We start from the raw sequence: 24,042 nt of genomic DNA, 5'->3' as shown, positions 1-24,042 counted from the left end.
CACGTTATCACATAAACAATATCATTTTTTAACTTTTCCAAAATACATGTACTCATGTTGCTGTTGCTTCGCTTTAAAGTTAAATTGACCTTGTTTTCTATGTAATTGGGGTAATTGAAAAACATAGAGTATCTTTTCTGATTTTCACCTGTATCTTCAGTTTTTGTTTTCTGCAAATAAATGCAAAAAAAAAACTATATTTTTATTTGAAATTTGGGAGAAACCAGTAGTTCACAGAATGAAACAAAAATAGTAAATTCAGAAAAAAATGAAAATGGCTTTTAAAGCGGTCTCTTACTTTTACCCACTGCTGTATATTTATGAATAAAAAACTTGTTAAAATGTGTGGTGTTATAAAGAGACTCAAATTATTGTCTAATGTAAGCCAATTTGAGGTTTAATTCGTTTTTTTGTCATTTTTCTTTACAGATTTCCACGCAACAAGTAAAAACGATTTTTTTAATGTTTTTATTTAAATACAGTCAAAACTGTAAAATTATAGAAAAAGACAACAAATTTAGAAGAAAAAGAAGAGAAAATGTAATTTTGTTGAATGTAAAACGTTATTTTACAGTTTATTCCGGGCGCCCCCATCTGCCAGAAAATGTCTGTTTAATTTAACTACATTTCTATTTTTTACAGTTAATTTTTTAAATACGGTCAAAAACTATAAAATTACGGAACAAGACAACACATTTGCAAGAAAAATGGGGAAAACTTATAAGTATCCTATAATAAAAACTATATATATTTTAGGGTAAATTGTTTTTCCAGTTTACAGAAAATTTTCGTTTTTATTTGGCGGATTGTTTTTACTATCTACACTTAAAGTAATGTTAGATGGGTGGGATAGTGTTATAAACCTGAAGAGAAATATTTTTAATACAAACTTTCAAAATAATTATTGTTTCAAGACAGTATACTGACATGAAACATAAAGGGACATAAAGGGTATATAGGGAATACTAGAGAGATGAAAAACCAATATCAACAATTCAGCAAATATGCATGTAGCAAGAAAGGAGAAAAACACAAATAAATATGAAGGTTTAAAAATTAATCAGGAATAATGTTCAATAGTGTCAGTTTATTTATTTTTTTAAAGAAATTTTCTGTGGTCCCCTTAGAACCTCTGGAGGCTCCCTCAGACACCAGTTTGAAAACCCCTGGCCTAGTTTATAGTATTGAAACAAGAGTACACTGTAAAGGAGAGAGAGATGGTTTATTAATGGTTAGAAAGGATGGCTAGCCATTTAAAAATCAACGAGTGCCATTATCTTTTTCAAGGTCCTGAAAATAACTGATAAAAAGAAAGAAAAGAACATGAACAAATTTGAAGGGAGATGACTTGTATGACAACAGTAGTTTGACCTAACAAAAATCTTTTTCACAGTGATTGAATATGTACATTCTCATTACACAGACACTATGCAAAAAGAAATACAGTGATTCAAAAGTGTTCTTCTAACACATATTTAGTCATTTAGAATAAATATGAGACATGGAATGTGAAAAAGGAAGACATTGCAGAGGTTCCCAGTTTCAGCTCACTCTGAAGCGCTACATTTTAAGAGTTAGAATGATCAATAAGATGGGGTTGGTCAAATGGGGTTCAGTTTTAATTCATAAAATGCTTTCAATGTTTTTAGTATCAGGCTTTTTCGTATCGTGAAAAAAAGAATAAGTTGTGGAAAACCTTACCAGCTGTCTAATAGTTACATAAAAAGTGTGGTTCATTGTTGAAAGCAGCGAAATAACTAAAAGGAATGTTTTAGATTTGCTTTGGTCAACCAATAAAGCATGTTTGTCACAAAAACGGAGGCTGTGAGGTATAAATACAGCATACAGATGTCTTCTGGGTAAATAGGTGTTATAGTCAAGCTATGTCTGAGATTAGAAATATATATATATACAGATAATATAGACAGCAGCTGTAAAGGCTCTGATTGATGTGCAGGAAAAAAGCTGGTAGAGCTGATGGATCCAGGACAGGGAACCTTTACGAAACCTTTGGATAACAAACCAAGAGACATTAAACAAAACTGTCAAGAGATCTTGACAGAACATTACAAATACACTCAGGAATGTTTCAATTATTAATGCCATAATTTGAACAGTGTTGATTTGGTTGATCGGTTATGTAGTCTCTTTTATTTTTGACCCCCACAATAGATAACAAGGAATAACTTGATTTACACAAAAAAACGTCAAAATGTGATACAATTTTTATGAAACCCACTGACTTGTTAAACCAGACTTTACAACACAAATCATGCAATCAAGACATGCAGACAAAATATAAGTAGATTTTGACTGGTAAGGAAGTAACAAGCAAATGCAAAAGAATATTAGCAAAGAAATAGAATGAAAGACGATGTTAAAATGGATTTTGTAAGTATGACCTTGTGACTGCCCACAGTACAATTTGATTGGAGTGATGAGCAATCATGCAAACATGGTTTTCGCCACGTCGGTTTACAACATCATGATACTGAGAGTAAAAAACTAAACTTACTTCATTCACACCTAAAATGGAAGAGAGAATAAACAATATAAGGGACATTTTCCTGATATAAAATCTCCAGCCAGCGCTCTTAACATTTTGTTTTCTACATTTACAGACAAACGTCACAGGCACTAAATTGATGAACCTAGGAGATAACATAAATATACAGTCATTCTGAGAAATAATTGACGGAACTTTGGCAGGACAACTTTTACACAGTTGGCACATATTTTGTCCTCTTAGGGGGCTTTTGGTTGATTTTTTGAACATGATAAACTCCTGTTCAGAACACATCCTGGAGTTTGACCTCTACAAAACGTCAAATAAAATCAAGTCTTAAGCACTTCATACCAAAATAGGTAGATTTTATAAAAGACTTGAGAAACTATTTTAACTGACAAAAGGACATATCATAATACTTGGAATATTTGTTGCAACATAAATTAATGCAACAACGGTAGCTACTACAGCTATTGTTGGGCTGTTCCATACATCAAACAGGCCTGCTATAGTCTATTTTTAGTGAATCATTGTTTGATCAATTGTGTCCTCTAATAACAATACTTTCTTGAACAATAGCACTAGAGATTCTCAGAACCAAATCTTCTAAAATTGGAATTTAAAGGCTCTAAACTCTTAATAATCCAATCCTTCAGAACATTAGATTTATCAGACAGAAATGTTGTCAACATTCACATTTTATGGGATGGTGCTTTTCATATCATGTTTAGATTATGCATTGGTTGGTTAAGGGAGTAACAAGCAACATACTTAAAGTGATAGTTCACCCAAAAATGAAAATTCTGTCATTATTTACTCACCCTCTTGTCATTTCAAACCTGTTTGACTTTCTTTCTTCAACAGAACACAAAATAAGATATTTAAAAAAATGTTGTTAACCGAACAGCACTGGCTCCCATTCACTTCTATTGTAAGGACACAAAACCAATGCAAGTGAATGAAGGCCAGTTAACAACATTCTTCAATATATCTTCTATGCGGTAGAAATAAAGTCATACAGGTCAAGAGGGTGAGTAAATGATGACGAAGTGATTATTTATTGGTGAACTATCACTAAGTTTCATTGGTCAATTTGAATACTTTCTAGCACATTACAATTCTGCTAATGGTCACATGACTACAAATAAAATATATCTTTCAAATACAGATTTATATCTTAATTTTTTTTCTTCAGATTTCAGGCCCCTTAGTGTTTTCTCTGTAAGCAAAGTTTGATATAAAACAATGCACCTTCGCTCTTGGATTCAAAAGAAGCACTTATTCCCTAACAGTTGACACAGAGGACAAATATATGAGCCAACCTTGTTCGCTTTTTCAGTGCTACAGCTTAACGTATAATTTTTTTATGTACATACACACCATCAAGTACATTGCTTGATGTAAAATAAATACAATGCGTGTGTAAAGAGAAACGATCAGACATGTACTAAACATGACCTGTCAAAAGAAATTAAGCCCTGCATGGATCATCATATAGCTAGATCTGCTTGGTGTAAAAATAAACGTTTTGCAGATGAATAAAAGCTCAAAACTGGAGAAAGAAGACCCTCCCTTGTCCCAGTTTGGTAAACCCTACTGCCGTACTTTTCCAGGAATGTAGTTCCGGTCAATACTTTCATCCTGCAGGAACATGTGAAGACAGCGTTCGTTCTGGGCCAAAGGATGGCCTGCAATTCTGAACAGGAAAAATTAAATAACACTAAGTTGTACAACAAACAACAATGTATACAAAATGTACCTGTATGTTCCAATTTGAATATTTCAGGCCAATTGATTAACTTGCATCAGTGCACAGATACCTACTGAGTTTTGGTTTGTATTGCAACGTGGTTGTGCGTGTTAATGTTCGTCTTGAGGTTTAATCAATCATTTAGCAGAGGAGAGCCTTTGGCATTTCAATAACTAACCTGTTGATAAACTGTTCAAGTCCAGATCGTCTCTCCTCTATGAAGGAATCTTCAAAAATGCCTTCATCACCACGAAAGGGGAGCTGTCTCTTTAAAGCCTTTCCAGGCAATGGAGGCACAACAATCTACAATATAAATAAGGAGAGGGGAAATGAATGGGACAAAACTTGCATAATCCAAATAATTGAATCTATTTAAATATAACAGTTTTGCACAAATGTTAAGTGTGCAATGTTTTTAAGATGTCATACCTTGCTGTCCCTTTCCAGCTCATTTTTCAGCCATTCGAAATCGCTGTATCTTCGCCGTACACATGAATCCTTCAGCTTGAAAATGGGAAGATTCGTCTACAATTCAACAAGGAAAGCAGAGTAAGTAATATTCATTATATGAAACATACGATTGCAGATGCCAGCATGCATTTCTCTAAGCACAATTTCGCAATGATGCATTTGCAACAGTGAAGCTCTGCACAAAACGACTGTACAATGCCAGTCAATAATAATTACTTTGCTGCATTTCGGCGGCTGTTGTTGATGGTTGACAGAAAAACAGCAACACATTACGTTAGCTCAGTCTGCGTTAGTCTAACGTTACATGCGGTTTAAATCAACAGTTTGATGAAACTGAAAACCAATTAAATCGGGAAAAAGTATCAAATTAATCCACATTTATTTGGGAGTTGGGAGTGTCGATTTTCCCGGACTCTTACGTTGACTGAAGCAATAATTAGCATGTTAGCGCGCAAGCTAACTAGGCCGAACCGAGCCGCAGCGTCTCACCACCCGCACAGATACACCCATTCATCCGCCTACCCTCATCCGAACTTCGTAAGTGGTGAACCGATTGCGTCCAACTCCTATAGTCTGCGGGTCGTACACGTCGATTTCCAGAAAGTTGCTAGGAGGCCCGTAAGCGTCCGTAAGGTCCTGCGGTTTGGAGTTTAACCGGCGAGTGTCGGCGACAGTGGGTTCGGACATTTTTGACGACTTCTTTCAGACTAACTACCTTGATGTGTAGTCTAGGACGCGTACGAATAAGATGTTTTTTGTTAAGACATGAAATCGATGGAGATTAAAATGGGGTTAGCACTTCTGGGAATGTAAAACTTAGATGTTCAAGATCAGCAATGCCACAGGAAACCATACGTTTCTTAGAAAGCCCTATGCAATGAAATGTTGAGCAGTTTGGGAGACGTAGTTCATTTGACCCGCCTATTTAGCCCATCTAGCCAATAGAAGCTTTGTTTGACATTGAGTGACAAGGCAAAGCACCTATACATTTTAAGAACTGCGTAAAGAATAATGCAGAAAAATCTGAAATGTCTGGAATTTAAATGTTTTCTTGTTTTTCTCCTTGGTTTGTATCCTTTGTTTTGACATTAAATCTAGTTTAAATTAATTAAAATTTTGTTCATTAATATGCGTTAACATAGATTTATTTAATTGCGTTATTTGCATTTTATATTACTAGTTTAACGTGTAGGCATATGCCTCGACTAATCGGAAACGAGCAAAAGTCTCGCAACTTATTTTATAGCTGTGTCTATATATGTATCTTTAAATATTTTTTAATAAATCGATTCTACATAATTATAATTTATATGTATATGTGGTGAATTGTAATTTTTTACAAAACAGTATTAATCATAAATGTAGATATGTTGTTTGTAACTTTTCAATAGCATCTTCTAATAGTGTTCTCTACTTCAGTGGAGATTGTACACATGCAAGATAATAAACATGCATTTAATAAGTTAAAAGGTTAGTTTTAAATGGTAGTTGCTTAAAATTTGCTGGTAAATAGATTGACATCTCGCGATGTAGTTGTTACCTGACGAGCACTAGGACCCCGCTGTTTCGTGATTCGAGTGGTCTGCACGCGCCCCTGTCAAAAGTGTAGTGTTGGCCACACGCGCGCTGCTCAGGATGCTGCTGGTGTGCATTACATTGTCATTCTACTCAACTGTTGCGGAGTAAACAAGACAAATACTCTTTTCATAATGGAGATCACAGATTCGACTTGTAAGTTTGACATTTTATTCATACAAAAATAGCATTACAGTTATTGTAACAGCAATACGTTTACAAAGGTAAGTCTATCGTACTTTTTAATGTACCTGATGAAATGAAAATGTATTGTATTTTATTATTATCAAGATGACATCAGTTATAATACCGCTAGTTATGCATGAACTCAATGTATGAAAAAGAACACGTCATTATTTGTCAATGTGTTCCCCAAATATAAAATATATTAAAAACATCTCCAAATAACAGTTTGTTAAAGATCTAAATAGAGTTGTGCTGTAGAAACAAACAAATCACAAATCCTCCAAGAAATTACCTTCCACTGCTATTGTATGCCTCACCTGCTCATCTAACATCACTATCGACATTACCTTATTATGATCAGTCAGTGGGAAAAACATGCTTTTTAAACCATTTGTCTAGAAGACATTTTGACAAATTTGTGTGTAACTGTTACACTTTTCCACGCTGCACTCTACATGTAAAAATATCCCTCATCCTGTCTTCTAATGTCCCTAACTTTCCATTGAGCCAACTATCAGTTCCTTCATCCTGTGGTTCCGATCTGGTTGAAGGCCAGTTCAGCATGATGGCCATTCATGATTTGAAAGAAGGCTTCCTCGCCTCTAATGCAGGAAATCCGCTTGAGAATGTGTTCAATTCTGAGTTTGTTTGCATGGATGCCAGGAAAAAACAGCCCATCTTGGTGCTGTTTTTAGTCCTGGGCTGATTTGAAATGCCAATAAATGTGTGTGTGTGTTTTCTTGTAAGGAAAACTGGTCAAGCATGTAGTACCTTTCTAAGCCAGATTGCACGTAAACAGTTTACCACTATGCGCTGTCATAAGGAATATCAGTTACTAACAATGAACATTTTACTGTTCTGAAGATAGTTAAAACCATTCTCATTCAATCCCATTTTACTTGTAATTGTTTAAAACCTTAAATGATTTATAGTTACTGTCAGAGTTAGTAACAGTTGCGATAATGTTTAAATGTGCAGCTTTGATGTGTCTTCATTCAACAAAGGCATGTGAAATACAAATGCATCCTGATTATATATAACACTTTTCAACCACATCATACTGTTGTTATGGCAAAATTTCAAGGATGTAATCACACCCCTCCACTTTGAAGGGTGTGTATGTGAGTGTGGGTGTCTGCTAAGAGAATCGCGGTGATTTCTCTATCCTCTAGTTCCTTCTGCACATGGCTTCCATCTATAAATACCTATGGCCAAACGGACAAAGGCTTCTCTCTTCTGCAGTTTGTGAGCTTGATGGGTGCACACAGGCCTAACACTGTCTCTCACTCCAGCATTCCATAAGAGAACAGCAGCCGTCCTCTTGTCGGTAGAGAAATCACACAGGGTTATCACGATACAGAGTGGCCGGGAAAGTCTTTGTGTGTGACCCTGTAGACTCGTCCACTTGCATGTCCTCATAGAGTTTCAAATCAAAGGCAAAGAGGCTGATGAGTATGAGTAGTGTATTAAACCCCAAATAAAAAGAGGTCAGATGCTGAAAGGCTTGTCTGGTGCAAGGCTGGAAAATCTTTTTTTAATAAATCTTCTCAGATCCCATTTGTCATGAAAATATGAGTAAAACCGGTGTATATATTTAAAGAATCACAATTTTAACTATTCCGAGTCTGTAAAGTGTGATGAAGGTGAGATACTTTAAAGAAATCTGGATTTATTAGAGTTTGGATGGATTTATAGTTGTTGCATTTCATGTGACTCTTCTGCATGTGAACCAGTCCTCGTTAGTATAGTGGTCAGTATCCCCGGCTGTCACGCGGAGACCGGGGTTCAAATCCCCGACGGGGAGAGTACTTTTACTACATTTCGTTACACTGTACTTATATATGTGTAATGACAATAAAGTTGAATCTAATCTAATCGAATCTAATGCAGCATACTCGTATTTAAACTGAAAATTGAGCCTCTGATGTAAAATTGATGGCTGGTGATATTTATGATGTTTTTAGATGTTACATGCCTGAATTGGCTTATTTAGTACAATTACTTGGACTATTCACACTTTGTAATTGCTTGACATGTAAAAGATGCTTTCTTTTCTTTTCAAATCAGCTACTTTACTCTAAATTTAGTTTTTTATCTTGTAGCAATTGAGTGTAATTTGAAAACAAGTGTGACAAATAATGACCGTGTAGTTCTTTAATCAGAAATGAAAATCCAGACCAAGATGTTTTTTTATTTGGTAAGCTACTGTACAGCCATTCACTAAAGTTTACTAATGTAAAATCTAGATTACAGTCGAAGCGGGTGACTGGTTCCGGTTTTTCAGTCAGGGTTCTTGTTGGTATAATAAATGGAGCTCTCATGACTGCATGTCTAGTCTAAAGATTGCAGTTGTGGAAAGTTTCGCTTCTCATAAGTTTACAAGCTGCTTGCAGAACCTGCAAAACATTTGGTGTTTTAATGTGGAAAGCGCGATTAAATCTTAAATGGTCGAAATTTGAAAATTGCATTAGCTGGCTGCGTAACTGTAACAGAACATGCACTTTAAACCAAATGAGGAGTCAGGAATAAATAAACACACCGGAAGAAGACCGGAACACGGCAACATTCGTCCAAATAGAAAATAACCGACAATGACAGAAAAGGCAGACTATATACACATGTGAAGATGAGGGGATGACAGTCAGGTGTGCTGATGACAGATATGGTCCAGGTGACGATCTTGGGAAATTAAGTGCTCCAGTGATGACGGGTGAACAGATGATCGTGACAATAACATATATGACCATGTGTTTCACAATGTATTTCTAATGTGCTGAGAACAAACATACAATGGTTTCAGCGGCAACAACATAAACAGACGTTATGTGGCCCAAACATTACTGCTGATAGACCTCCCCATAGAATTAATAAAAGTTGAGGAGTTTTAATCTGAATACAACTAATATACAATAAAATATTAATATAAATTAAACATACAATAAGTTGTTATACAGCCAGGGTGATCACCAACCCCAGACGGAAAGTTAATTTCAGGCCAGGTGTGTGTGTATGATGAAACTGCCTGATGAAACTGATGAACAGTGTCTTATTAATTTCAACAAACCTCAAGAGTGGCATAAAGTCAACCAACAGCAATGTGAAAGACTATCAGCATGGCAAGACACATGAAAACTCTGATAAAATCAAGGTTATCACATTTCCTACTTTTACTTTTCATAAATAAATGCACATATAATCCGGTTTCATTGCATAAAACTGAATATGAACTTGTTTATGGAAAGCATTATCAGTAAGTGTTGACTTGCAGTCCATAAAAGAATCAATTAGTCATCCACAATGTAATGCAGCTTGTTTCTTCCATTGCAGGAGGATTTTCCCATGCTCACTGAACCATCAATACTCATGTTGTCATCCTCAAAGCCTTCAGCCCTTCCCTTTCATATATGTAGCCTGTTTAATTGACACCACCCAGAAAGCTGTCAACCACTTAAGTATTCAGCATAAAATATATTCATATCTCCCCTATATCAGTGTGTCCCCGATATGGTTATGACCTCCACCCACCCTGAATCAGACAGCTGATAAGCTTTTTTTAGGGACTGTATGGTATTCTGGAAATGATGCATGTAGGATGGGCGAGATCCGAACCCTCATACCTCAACATTCGTACGGCAAGCATTCAGCTTTTAGGAAAAACCCCAACGTGGTTCGTGGGTGAAACCACTAAACAGACACAGATGGAGCATGTTGTAGATATGTAGTGTGCTATGATTTATTACAGTGTTCAGGTGGACATGGTCCAAAAAGGAGGGATCAGGGCTGAAAGAGATCATGCTAGTTAGTAAAGAACTGATGGCATGTCATTTTGGGGGGGGGGTGGAGTAGAGGAATAGGAAGCAGAAGGTTAGGGATGATAGAAACTGGTGTCGTCAGCCCAGACAGGAAACTACAGCTGCAGGACATATCCCCTTACCCACAATGCCCTTGCCTCGGAACAGCACAGCTGCTTTTCCTAGAATTTGTTTTGCCAGTGTATATGTGATTGTGTTGAGGTGAATGAATGTTTGCACTGCAATTCTGAATGCTACGAGCTGCATTGTCCTCTTTTCCTCAAAGGTGAAGTCACTGTGTAATTTTGGACCTCACAATGGCATATTGTCTAGGAAAAATGCGAGCCACTTCGTGAAAGTTCAACTGGAAAGTCGTTTCTTTCAACTTGGTCCAAGCAATACAAAGAAAAACTTTATTTTTGCTTAACCCTGTATTTCAAATGGCTCTGTCCTAATCTAAACTATCAATGTAAAAAAGAATAAATGAATAGAACAGTTTTTTCACAGATTTTTATCGTATAATGTCCAAAAACTGTAATTGACACAATTTTACAGTTTTGTTAACAGATTTTTCACATATGTTTGAAACACGGTCAAAAATAACAGAAAAGGACTGCAAATGCACAATAAAACATAGAAAATCATGTCATTTTATAGGAAAAACTATTATTTTACAGAATATCTTTGCCGCTCCAGTTGCCAGATATTTTTTTAACATTGTAATAACTCTCTTTTTCAATATCCTTATAGCTGCATTCACATTTCGAGTGTTTTGTACTCCGATATTCATTATTTTAAATGTAGACGCACGACAAGCACTCTCAAATAGGAAGCAAAGTGGTCTCAATGCTCATGTGGTGCGATGCTCCCATTTTTATATCCGCGCCGGCGACGCATCGACCTGAAAATGTTTTACTATTCAAGGTATTTTCCATGCATATAATCCATTTACTTCTAATAGAAGTGTTGATGAGAGCTTTAACTTCAATGACTTCACATTTCCACTTATTTTACAAGGCAAAAACAGGACAGCCTTTAAAATCCTTGTAACTTAGCTCTACTTACAGTAGTTCCACAACATGACTCAGATTTCAAAGAAGGGACTGAAGACGGTGAATTTAGGGTGTTGTATGGGAACTTGAGTTGCTCAGAAACAGGGCGGGTCACTCCCTCGGCTGTGTCAGTGAGTGCACACACAGACAATGACCCTCTGGAGAGCTGCGGGTCTGGAGTTGAGATTGCACCGCTCTCGATACAATAACAGTCATCCTACTTTCCGGCTTCTGCTCTTCTTCCGCCCGTCTATTTCTCTTGTTTCCTCTTACATACACATACACATTTATATTTCCTGCTCTGAGGGTGAGAGTAAAACACTTGGGAGGAGTTATCATTTTTTATCAATAACTGTGTGTATATGTGATGCTCTTTTAAATTGTATTGATGAGTAATTTATCTCTAGGTATAATTGTCGTAAGGTTTCTAATATCTAGCATGGATGCACTCCAAGCCGAATGCATGAATATTATATAGATATATTTAATATCTTTTTAATATTTGTCTTTGGAAACGTTGAGTTCTCACTGTGCTGACAGAGCTGGACAGGCATTTTGACATCTGCACACTAATGAAATTTATGTGGCTTCTTGTGAATGTTATGGTTTATCATCTGTTGACATAAAGCCAGAAAGGGTTGTGTCCTTATATTTTGCGTTGAGTGAGATATCATCTGACCTGTCCTTTCTGATAAATGTCACAGCAGAATGCAAATTTGATTGAATGATTAAAGGAGTCACATGACACGGCTAAAATGAATATTATCGTGTGTTTTAGATTTAATGCAAGGTTAAAAATTGCTGTATTTTCCACATACCATGCATGTTTGTATCCCATCTTTGCCCCGCCTCTCTGAAACGTGTGGATTTTTAACAAATCTCATCGCTCTGAAAAGTGAGGTGTGCTATGATTGGCCAGTTAACCAGTGCATAGTGATTGGTCGAATACTGCAAGAGTGTGATGGAAATGTAACACCTCTTACCATATTTGGAACATCAGGTTCCAAAGCAGTTGTTTTGACAGGTACAACTGACAGATACAATCTTACTTGCTTATACATTTGGGTGGCCTTAGTCAACTCATATCACGATCTGACGTAGATTTGGGTGTGGTTTCAGGCAGGTCTGGATGAGCATGTGGTTTTAGATAGAATGCATTTTTTGTTCCGACACTTGAATTTTTGCATTTTATGTGTCTAATACATGCATGGGCAACTTATAACACACCAAAGACACAGAAAAACATGTGTTTGTGCCAAAAGCCCCCATTCATTTCTTGTTAAAAGGATAATTGGCAATTCCAACATTACGGATGTGACATTTTCTATCAAAATTTGAAGTTCTCAGAAAATGTTTTTATTACTAGTATATTGAACCATCTGTTTTATTTTACTAAACCGCTTAAGAAAGAGTCCAGACATCCAAAAAATATCAGTCTCAAGCAACAGTTTTCTATTTTACCACGTGCTGCGGAAATCTCCACATTACTCCTTTAAAAAGAGTCTTCACATGCATATTTAAACCACCAAATATTGACATCTGACCTATCGGTATGCACAAAACTTTTATTAAATACTAGATTTTTATTATCTTAAGGTTGACATTTGCATAGAACTGCCCAAAGGACTCATATTGGGTTTTATTTCAGCTATATAAAGGGCTATTTTTTAACAAAAATATTAAATATATCCCTAGAGTCTCCCCAGTGTACCTCAGCCATTTCCACCACTGTTTAAATGTTTATTGTAATTTTAACATTTGTGCTTCATTACATTATTTCGCTTACATTCAAATCACTAAGTGAAAGGTGCATATTTACAGCCCTCTAAGAAAAAATGCTGACATGAATTCCGGTACTTTCAGTCTTTTTTGGCTGCATCCCTCACTGTTATTACTTTAAACCACGATTAAATTCCTATGGTTTATTTTTTAAGTCGGAGTTATGCTTAACATGAACAAAATGTATTCACATTATTATTTCACATTTTTGTATACAGTATTTGTAAGGTCACACTTTTGAATTTCAATAAAAATATTAAACAGGATCATCCCTAAAATAGACATGCTTGAAACTGATCCTTTAATAAGGACTTCCTTGTTTGTGTAGCGTTCCGCAATACATGTTTTAAAATGTGTGTTTGTTTTGGGAGCGGTGAGGGTCTAGGACCGAAACATCATGAGCTAAGCAACAGGTTTTTTGATCTGGCCGGGAGATATAGAAAAAACACAGTCAGGGCAAGAGCAAAAGAAAGGTCACATATTGTAGTAATTACTTTAGGCCAAGAATAATAATTCTTAGATCAGCAAAGCTAAATGAGTGTCAGGTAGCCTTGAGATTTCTTTCTTTGATGGTGTCGGTGAAGAGTGCTTACATGTGCTCCTATGTGAAATAACAAGGGGGTTTTGAAAACGACCACACAGATCCAACTTGTTTGAGTGGTTCTGCTCATAAAAAAATCTTTCATCCAGCAGTGGATTATTATTCTTCAATTAAAAATCAAAAAAAGAGGTGTGTTGGAAATAAAGAGTGATTTTTTATATGAGCACAGGGCCTGTTTGAATCATTAGTAAATGTAAATTAGTTTTATATAAAAGTGATACTTCACCCAAAATTGAAAAAAATCTGTCATCATTTACTCACCGTTGAGTTGTTCCAAATCTGTATAAATTAGATCTAGAAAGATATTTGGAAGAATGCTTATAACCAGACAGATTTTGCCCCCCATTGACTACCATATTATGAAAAATATATCGGTAGTCAAAAGTGCCCCAGAACTGTTTGCTGCCCTACTGTATATTCTTCTAAATGTCTTCTTTTGTTTTCAACAGAACAAAAAATTATAAAATAATTTTCTCCTGCTATGGAAGACAATGGGGGGCAAAATATGTCTGGTTATAAGCATTCTTCCAAATATCTTCCTCTGTGTTTATTCAAATTTGGGAAAAAAAACTCTAAGGTGAGTAAATGATGACAGAATTTTTGGGTGAAGTATCACTTTAACCACACTTTGCTACACATTAAATAGTGCATTGTCAAAATTAGAAATGGATTCCCAAAATGAGTCATGCGAATAGACCTTAAAGGAATGTGTATATCACAACACAAGTGTCAACCTTCAGATGGCTGTTACAAATGTTGAGTATTGTTGACTAGTTTGTTCTATAAGAAGTGAGTTCTTATTCCAGGACTTTCTAAAAAAATCCTTTTCTCTTCGGGGGTTTCTAGTTTCCTGTGTTTGTTAAGCCATACATAACAGTGCGGCTATTGTTCAGTAGACTTCCATAAGAAATCTATTTAGGTCATACCCATATCATTGCCTGTTTATTGCGTTAAACTTTCAGGATCTCATGTTTGGCATTTTGGTCAGGATTCCCCAACAAACAGCCAAAAATTTGAGATGACCAACTTCAACAGCTGAAGTCTCTTCACAGATTATAAAAGCCAGAAGGACAGAATGCAAACGCATAATCACTCCTAGTAACAAGATAAAAAACAAAACAATAAAAATTGCTTCATATTGATATCATGTGATGTATACATACAGTGGGGTGCACCACTATACGTTCAGGATTAAATGTGTTCATCATTTATTTTCAAACTGGTCTCTGACTTTACAAACCTACTGTATATAGACTGTGATTATACAAATCAAGAAGCGTTTCATCAGACTTTTTCTTGTGCTTTTCTTGTGTAATGGCTCACCCTTTCTGGCCATTGAACCCGCCCTTCCCTTGAGTCCCTGCAGGTATGGAGCATCTGGTGAAGGAGTTGAGCCTGCTGCTGAAACTGCTGGAGAATGAGAGCGTGAGTTCATCCACGGCGGAGAAGATGAGCGTGGTCAGGAACCTGGTCAAACAGCTGCAGCCGTCTGGTAAGTGTGACCTCCAGATTTATAACAGCCGGAGAAACTTCTTGTCTACAGCCTTGCTGAAACAATTCAGACATGAATAAATATAACACTGTGGATGAGAGAACCATATCCAACACAACAGATGTATATTAAATTAAAATAGAGTAAATAATTTTCTTAATAAGGAGATCTTTTTTGACCGCTTGTCAGGAAGCAAAATGATAAGTGTTTACAAAATTCATAAGCCTATTTTTAGGTATGCATTTATTGATTTCGTTTGATTTGCAGTGAATGGATCTGACTTTATATACATGAACACATCTCTCTATGGAAATGGTACCAGCTTTGTAGAGTCGTTGTTTGAGGAATTTGGTGAGTCTGTGTCTGTACTACATATGATTATTAAAAACATTTAGATTTTAGAGAAGATAAAGAATCATTTAAAGATTATTTAGGGAGGTTATTGAAGACCATCACTGTTGTTACTTGAAAATAACTACTAAATATTTTTAAAATACTGTCCGTGCTAAAATAAAAGCATATAGTGACAGAATATCAACATGATCATAATCAATACTAAAGTCATGCGTTTATGCATTTGGCAGATGCTTCTATCCAAAGCGACATACATTGCATGATACTATACATTTTGTATTTGAATATATGCAATTCCTGGGATCAAACCCATTACCGTTGTGTTGCTAATCACATGCTCTAACCACTGAGCTACAGGAAAGACATAAACAATTATTATGGTCAACATGATCATAATCCCCAGGATTTTATGCATGTACAGTATAAGAGTGTGGTTTTGATGTCTGTTCTCAGATTGTGACCTGCAGGATCTCAGGGACTCTTCTGAGGAGATCAAAGGGTTGGAACAGGAGGAGGCATCCAAACACCTGCCTATAAAATCGGTAACAACCTAAATTTGCAAAAGAAAACTTTAAGGCCCAGTGTATTAAATTTAGTGGGATCTAGTGGCGAGGTTGTGAATTGCAACCAACTGCTCACTCCCTTCCACCCCTACCTTTTCGAAGCACTACGGTGGCTGCCACAGAACTAAAGCCTGTGACATGCTTCTTTTTTTACGTTCATGCGAGCGGACTCGTAGAGCCGAATGTACAGCTTTAGAAACTATACTGCCTAGTATTTACGCATGTGCGTTGTGACATATTGCAGTACCACTCCGGGCCTACAGGTGTCAGGTTTTCTTCTACTACCTTGAATCAATGCTCCTAGGACACTGTTGCCACCTGGTTGTTAAACTACTTACTGCAAGAAATTGAATGCACATGTACGGCCTGCGCGTACTTTGTACGCGGGGTAACAAAATTCCGGCGGTGTGCGTACAGTCCGCTCATACTATTCTGACGAATTCCATGTAACGGGACCCGCTGTGTATGTAGATAGAAATAGCTCATTCAAAGTAATGAAAACATAACGCTTCATTATGTAAGGTCTTTATACACCTCTGAAGACAGAGTTATGTATATCACATTGCATTTCCCTCAAAAGATCCTCCAAAGCATTACACACTGGACCTTCAAAATGAACATGTCAACCTCTTTAAATTGACATTTTATATGACTTTATGCAGTCTATGCTCATGGATTTGATAAAGATAGAGATAAAGATAGAGAATTTCAAACTGAAACTTTTTTTTATTTTTTCAGAGCCCGACAGACACGCCTCCTCCCCTCCCCACCACACCTCCACCTGATGATTACTACGAGGAGGCCGTGCCACTAGGACCTGGCACAGCACCTCAGTACATAACCACACGCAGTGAGTACACACACATAAAGGCCGGATATATCTCAACAATGTCCCATTATAAATCCTGACATAATAAACCTGTTCACCAGGCAACCCCAGCCCTCCAAACTCAATTGATGATGCTTACTACGAAGACGCCGACAACAATTACCCAACAACACGCATGAATGGGGCAATCAAAAACTCCTGTAAGCTACCCTTGAAGTCTCACTTATTTGTTGAAGCTCAAAATTTACAATATTTTAATAGTAGTTCACTTTCACAGATAATGATTCAGATGCACTAAGTAGTTCATATGAGTCATATGATGAAGAGGATGAGGAAGCCAAAAGCAGAGAGCGGACACACCAGTGGCCCTCAGAGGAAACTTCACCAGGCCAAATGAAAGACTACCGCAAATGTGCTTTTCTCCTGCGCAAAAAGCGCTTTGGTCAGTGGGCAAAGAAGCTAACAATCATCCGGGAGAATAGACTTCAGGTACGTCACTGTGACAATAATCCAAGAAGAAATCATTTTAAATTGCATTTCAGACAAATTATGTGACAAATAATAAATTATAGAAGAAAATAATGAAAATAAATGTATTTTCACCTAAACATATATTTTCCACAGTGTTTCAAGAATCCCAAAGATCGTACTCCATATGTTGACCTACCCTTGAATCTCTGCAATGTCATTTATGTGCCCAAAGATGGACGCCGCAAAAAGCACGAGCTCCGTTTCTCCATGCCAGGAGGAGAGGCTGTGGTGTTGGCTGTACACAGCAAAGAACAGGCCGAGAACTGGCTTAAGGTGCTAACCCAATTTGCTTCAATAATCTTGCTTTTTAAGACTTTATAAAGATCAGATCATAGGATTAAAGCAAATGGTTAGATTTTTCTGTTTTGGTTGAATTTTTTCTTATCTTTTAAATCATCAGGTCATTCGGGAAGTTGGTAATCTGGCAAATAACATTAATGCAAAAGAGAGTTCATCCTCTCCTATGATTCTACGAAAACTAGAGCTGGACAAGGTACGTAGCATGAAATGGCCTGTATCACTGTATGACTGTAACGTATTGATTTCCATTTTCAACACGTTATCAATTTAATTCCTGTTTACTGCAGATGATGTCACCAGATAAACACACTTCTGATTCTGACAGCGTGGCTAATGGAGACAGTACCCGAGAGAGCTGTGAGAATGGTATGGACACAAATGAGGACTTTGGATAGTGGGTTTTTTGTCCAATGCTCTGAGGGTCAGTGTCGGTTTTCCAGGTGTAGCACATTTCCTCGTGTCAGTCGTGTGATGTCACTCTCAAACAATGGAAGTAGGAATTCAGGAAGGATGTTGCTGTTCTATGCAGTACTTCCTCAGTCTTTGATGTGCCCTGAGGTTAAACTTTGTTCCCTCTACCGTTACCACCTTTCCCTCCTATTTTTTCATGTTCTATATACTGAAATACCCTGTTGAAAACAAACAGCACATGCTGGTTAGGTAGGTTTTGAAGCAGGATAGCTGGTTCGTGCTGGTTTAAGATGGTCATGTGCTGGTTTAAGCTGGTCATGAGCTGTTCCAAACAGCAAAGGACCAGCTTAAACCAGCACATGACCAGCTGAGGATGAGCACATGACCATCTTTAACCAGCATATGACAAGCTTGAAAAGGCAGAAACCAGCTACCATGCTTCAAAACCTACTTAACCAGCATTTGCTGTTTTTTTCAACAGGGTGGTAACACTCAAAAAGTCAAACTATTATTTAATATCACTTTATTACTTCGAGGTTATTAGGATACACCAACAAACTTTTGAAGTCAGTTCAGTTAGAAATAGTTCTTTAACTCTTATGTGATGTTGTCTGTGGAACCGGTTTTCAATTTTTAGATTTTTTAGATTATTTAAATGTTCGATTTTTTGAATCTCAAGCTAACTTCGGGCCAGGCGCGTGCGTTTGCGTGAATATTTGTAATAAACACACATGTATGTGCCTGCATTAAAAAATGTACACGTCACACCCGCATACTGTATATCAAATAAACACTTATCGATTTGACAGCACCAATATTTTTATTTACAAAAACAGGGGAAATGACAAATTAACTTATAATTGTTGTCAATGTTGCTTGGAATTGGAATAAAGTAAATATCCATAAGGTATTTTTACATAGATTTTTTTGGCTCTATTGATAAAAAATATTAAGATGTGATTCCACGAGACTAGGCCTGTAAACATTGGCTTAGTTAAAAAACATGAACATCCCTCCAGTGTTTATGGTAAATTGCAAGTTAACACTTTTTACAGTGTATTTTTAAGAATTGTTTAAAGAAATTTCTACACCAAATGTTTAGATCCCGACAGATATGAAAAAAAATCCAAAGTGCGGTCCTGCCAGATACGACTGTAAACTTAAGAGAGATTTATAAAAAAATTGAACTCAGCATTCCTAACAAGGGAAGTTAAACACATCTTCGTAATTGAATCCAAACATGTGTTTCATGTCTTCCTGTGCTGTGTGCATCCTCTTATGTTGCTTCATGTGCTGAATCTTCTAGGAAAAGGCAAAAAAGGGACGTTCTCTGAACTGACCGGATCTATGAGTCGAGCTGCCGGCAGGAAAATCAACCGAATCATCAGTTTCTCCAAGAAAAAGCCTCCTCAACCAGGAGAATCAAATACGCTGTCCCATTTAGATGACAATCCCCGTTGTGGTGAGGCCTCATAAACGGCTAGCACTTGCTTTGCCGACTATAGTTTAATAAATGTTTCCTCTGATGAGTTTCCTGCAATTTACTCTTGCTAGGTTACTTGAATGTTCTGGTGAACCAGTGTTGGAAAGAAAGGTGGTGTTGTGTAAGGAATGGAACCCTTTATCTCCATAAAGACAGAGGGGACATTCACAGCCATGTTAACTCTGTAGCCCTTCAGGGTGTGGAGGTCTTACCCGGTCTTGGACCTAAACACCCTTTTGCCTTCCGCATCATGCGGGGGAGCACTGAAGTAGCAGCTTTGGAGGTCAGATTTCCTTTCACCTTTGAGATTTTTATAAAATGACATTCAAATTGTTTTTTTTCAAATATTGTTCATTTATGTTCAGGCGAGCTGTTCTGTAGAGATGGGCCGCTGGCTGGGAGTTCTGTTGGCTGAAGCAGGGAGCACGATCACTCCAGAGGCGCTGCATTATGACTACGTAGATGTGGACACTATCAGTAGTATCCAGAATGCAGCACGCCACTCTTTTCTGTGAGTACAACCGAGTTGACTTGTATGTATTGTGCGTATACAGATTCACAGACTCACATGTGTTTTTTATTTTGATTCTGTGTAATTGTTGTCATAGCTGGGCGACCTCCTCCAGCGGCACATCCACAGACCCACGGACTTATGATGAAGTGCCATACGAAAGTGTGATGGTAAGGTTAATTAAAAAAATTAAACTAAAATTATGTTTTATAATTTGAAAATATTTTGTTCGTTTTTATTTTTTCATTTTTTTGCTAATTATTTTAATTTGCTTAAAACGAAGCATTAAACGGGTAGTTAACCTTCCAAATGAAAATTCTGTCATCATTTGCTCAACCTGATGTTTTGAAATATGTTAGTAACTAAAAACCGTAGGTCCCCATTGACTTCTATTGCAAGGACACAAAACCAATGCAAGTCCATGAAGACCAACATTTTTCAAAATATATTCTTTTGTGTTCTTCAGAAGAAAGTCACACAGGTTTGAAATGACAAGAGAGCTTGTAAATGATGACAGAATTGAACTTTATTACAACTATGTCATTGCTGTTTTTGAAATATTTGTATAGTAGCATTTCTGTGCTTGTTGACCATTAGTTAATCCTCAGCAAATGTGTGGTAAAAGTCTTTGTTATGTCTAGTCAGCTACAAAACTTTCGCCTTTGCAAGCATTTTCTTGTTTCCAGAAACGGGAACCTTTCTGTAAATCCTAAAGTGCATTGTGAAATTGATGTTCTGTGAAGGAGTAAATATCCCCGAACTGGAAACCATAATGTTTACAAGTGTTTCAAGTTTATTTGCTGTCTTCACAGAACATAATTTCTCACCTTTTCAAAACAGATGGATGAGACGCAGTCTAAACTGAAGCGATATTCCTCTATGTCCAGTGTGGATACAGCAAAGGCTGAGACGCAGATCACAGTGAAGCGACACGGTTCCTGTATGTTCTCACTGGAATGTAACTGTTAACCGTTTTCTTTACATCATCAAAATAATTTGGTAAAAGCTGTAATAATGTGATAATTACCTTAATTCTTATTCATAAAAATTAGCAGTTTTTGTTTTTTTGTGTTGTAGCTGTGAATCATTACGGTAAATATGGAAAGACAAGGGCAGAAGAAGATGCTCGGCGATATGTCAGCGAGAAGGAGCACCTGGAGAAAGAAAAAGAAGCGATCAGGAAAAACCTACTGTCGCTCCGTACAGAGAAGAGGCAGCTAAAAGAAAAGATAAAAAATGCAACAGGTGATTTCTAAGTTACACTGAATTTAAATGATGCAAATTTTACATTTGTTTAAAGTGATACAGAAATTAGTTTCTTTCTTCCGCAGAACACAAAAGAAGATATTTTGAAGAAAGTTGGTAACCGAACAGCACTGGACCCCATTCACTTCTATTGTGTAGGAACAAAACCAATGCAAGTGAAAGGGGTCCAGTTGACAAAAAATATCTTCTTTTTTGATCTGTGCAAGAAAGAAAGTCGTACAGGTTTGAAATGACAAAAGGGTGAGTAAATGGTGACAGAATTTCATTTTTGGGTCACTTTAGTTTTGAAGGCTAATATTTTTACTCGCTTCAAGTCTTGCAGTGGTTGGCGCCATCTGCTGGCAATATTATTAATTAATTCTTTGTCATGTTACAGTGCTCATTCATATCCCCTTAATTTTAATCTCTGGAATGTTACTTTTGTATCATTGTTTGTGCACTTAAATGGTACCTTGATTCATCCCTTCTTAATCAGACTTATGAAGAGACCATACACTTACATTGGGTTTATGTAGGAAGCAAAATATTACAGGTGGACTTTAAGTGGACTATATAACACTCCAGCAACCATATAGCCATAAAGCTAAAAAACCTGGCAACCTTTCAAAATGTTCAAGCCGGAGCTGGTTTTGGGGTTTAATGGTGATCCCAAACGTAAACTCCACCCTCTTTGTTATTGTGACAGAAAAACAGCAAAAGGCTATGGAGCAGCGCCTGGCCGAACTGGAAGCAAATTGTCGTGAGAAGGAAGCTGAGCGTGTGGACCTTGAGTTACGACTGACAGAGGTTAAGGAAAAATTAAAGAAGTCTCTGACTGGAGGGATGCTGGGGGCACCTGTGGACAGCAAACCACCCATTAAGGTACGAGGGCACTCATATACAGTACTTCATGCTTTACTTTATTCATGCACATTCAGATTTTTCAGTGGATATGTTTGAATATCTTTATACTTTTAGGTTAAAAAGAAGGAACCTATTCACAACGATGGTCCTGGACCTGTCAACTGTGCATCTGAAATGAAGAAACGTCCCCTGTCCATCTATGCATCCACTAAAGGAAATGTCATGCAGAAAGCCAAGGTATATGACTGAGAGTTTATAATAAACTATATAATGAAAAATTGTCAACACATGGGGAGGCCTGACATGTATAAATGTAAATAATAACATCCATGTTATTTTTCTCTACTTATTTAGGAATGGGAGTCAAAAAAGGGGATTTAAGCACAGCACAGCCATCAGGAGAGTGTGAGAATATATTGCATGGCATCCAAAGGCTTAAAGCAAAAACAAAGAGCAAGTCAAAGGAAAGACTGTGATTCGGCACACAACTTTTCAGACACATTTGCATTTGCAGAGAACAGACTTGATTTAAAAAGTTTGTTAAAGTCATATGATGAATGTTTATATCGTGTGGGTAATAAGGATAAGGGAAGTGTTTTGTAAAGATCAGTATCGAACTACAATGCATGTCTGTCTTTAAATATTCTGTGAACTACACTAAATCTTTTTATTTCCAAATATATAATGTCACACAAGCGCTCCTGCTGATTTCGTACTGCAGTACTGAGATAAAGTGGTAATGTCCCCTTTGTGTTACACGTGAAACTGATCTGAAGAATTTTTACACTAGGGCACTTCATTTACCAAATGTATTTATTTATACTTTGTATATAATTCCAGTTAAATGGAAAAATTGTTTTTCTTCTCGTCTTTGTAATGTCACTGTAACTGTTCATAATAAATGGGTTTGTTTGAATTATGTCTACTGGGACATTTTTATACCTTTAAACCATAGATAATGAAAATGCCTCTATATTTATGCATGAAATGTACATAGCATTTGGAGGCTATTTTATGGATAAAATAGAAAAATCCTCCACATTTTGAGGTGGAACTCCACCCTCCCTTTACATAGACCCCGCCCCCTACAACTCCCATTTCCAGCCCCGCTATCAGACTATTTAAATTCGTGAACTGTATGGAAAGCCAAAAGCAACTAAAAAGTGAGATTAGAGATTACAAAATTTAGAAGATTCTCGGATTTGTTTATATTATTTATATTAAAATGCTATATATAAAATGCTAAAAAAATATGTTTTCTAAAGAATTTGATAGTACAGTGTTTGGATAAAAGGTAATCTCATATTTGGTTAAACTAATTATTGAGTTCAATAAAAGATACCGTCATTTTGGTACTGCAGAAAACGAAGACGAATATGACTTTTACAGGCATATACTGGAATTGTTCAACAAATTGTGGGTGGAAGGCAAACTGCCTAGTGAGTGGAAACAGGCTGTAATAATTCCTATAGCTAAACCTGGGAAAGATCCTTCAATAGTAGGGAACTACAGGATTGCTCTTACATCAAATCTCTGTAAATTAATGGAAAGAATGATTGCAAATCGGTTATACTATGTATTGGAGAGCAAAGACTAATATCATCATACCAACATGGATTTCGTCCTGGTCACTGGATGCGTTAGTAAGACTAGAAACAGATACAGTGAGAAAAATAATTTTTTGATCTCCTGCTGATTTTGTAAGTTTGCCTGCTTACAAAGAAATGAAGGGTCTATAATTTTTATGG

At 36.7% G+C, this 24,042-nt stretch overlaps 2 protein-coding genes across 9 annotated transcripts; one reads left to right on the top strand and one right to left on the bottom strand.

Moving 5' to 3' along the window:
- Positions 1-1,203: 1,203 nt before the first annotated feature.
- snx12 (sorting nexin 12) lies at positions 1,204-5,595 on the bottom strand. 3 transcript variants are annotated; one of them, XM_056730472.1, is made up of 5 exons: positions 5,250-5,595; positions 4,686-4,781; positions 4,435-4,559; positions 4,112-4,202; positions 1,204-2,526 (listed from the first exon to the last, which is right to left on the bottom strand). In XM_056730472.1, the coding sequence occupies exons 1-5, from the start codon at positions 5,412-5,414 to the stop codon at positions 2,521-2,523; spliced, it is 483 nt and encodes a 160-aa protein (XP_056586450.1). In that variant the 5' UTR covers positions 5,415-5,595; the 3' UTR covers positions 1,204-2,520. The 3 variants fall into 3 exon arrangements, with proteins under 3 accessions (XP_056586450.1, XP_056586449.1, XP_056586448.1); XM_056730471.1 differs by having other exon boundaries at positions 1,204-2,008; XM_056730470.1 differs by lacking the exon at positions 1,204-2,526 and having other exon boundaries at positions 4,100-4,202.
- afap1l1b (actin filament associated protein 1-like 1b) lies at positions 4,676-23,210 on the top strand. 6 transcript variants are annotated; one of them, XM_056730468.1, is made up of 19 exons: positions 4,676-4,805; positions 15,078-15,203; positions 15,471-15,554; positions 16,011-16,099; positions 16,859-16,970; positions 17,051-17,149; positions 17,227-17,438; positions 17,574-17,753; positions 17,881-17,973; positions 18,068-18,146; positions 19,498-19,653; positions 19,746-19,957; positions 20,040-20,185; positions 20,283-20,355; positions 21,026-21,143; positions 21,263-21,430; positions 22,137-22,312; positions 22,409-22,531; positions 22,649-23,210. In XM_056730468.1, exons 2-19 carry the CDS (start codon positions 15,080-15,082, stop codon positions 22,673-22,675), a joined length of 2,271 nt encoding a protein of 756 aa, XP_056586446.1. In that variant the 5' UTR covers positions 4,676-4,805; positions 15,078-15,079; the 3' UTR covers positions 22,676-23,210. The 6 variants fall into 6 exon arrangements, with proteins under 6 accessions (XP_056586446.1, XP_056586443.1, XP_056586444.1 ...); XM_056730465.1 differs by lacking the exon at positions 4,676-4,805 and adding an exon at positions 5,760-6,458; XM_056730466.1 differs by lacking the exon at positions 4,676-4,805 and adding an exon at positions 5,760-6,458 and having other exon boundaries at positions 15,069-15,203; positions 21,026-21,125.
- Positions 23,211-24,042: the final 832 nt, after the last annotated feature.

Source organism: Triplophysa dalaica, chromosome 19 (assembly GCF_015846415.1).
Source record: "Triplophysa dalaica isolate WHDGS20190420 chromosome 19, ASM1584641v1, whole genome shotgun sequence".
NCBI classification, from domain to species: Eukaryota; Metazoa; Chordata; class Actinopteri; order Cypriniformes; family Nemacheilidae; genus Triplophysa; species Triplophysa dalaica.
This window is presented reverse-complemented; position numbering and strand designations above follow the sequence as displayed.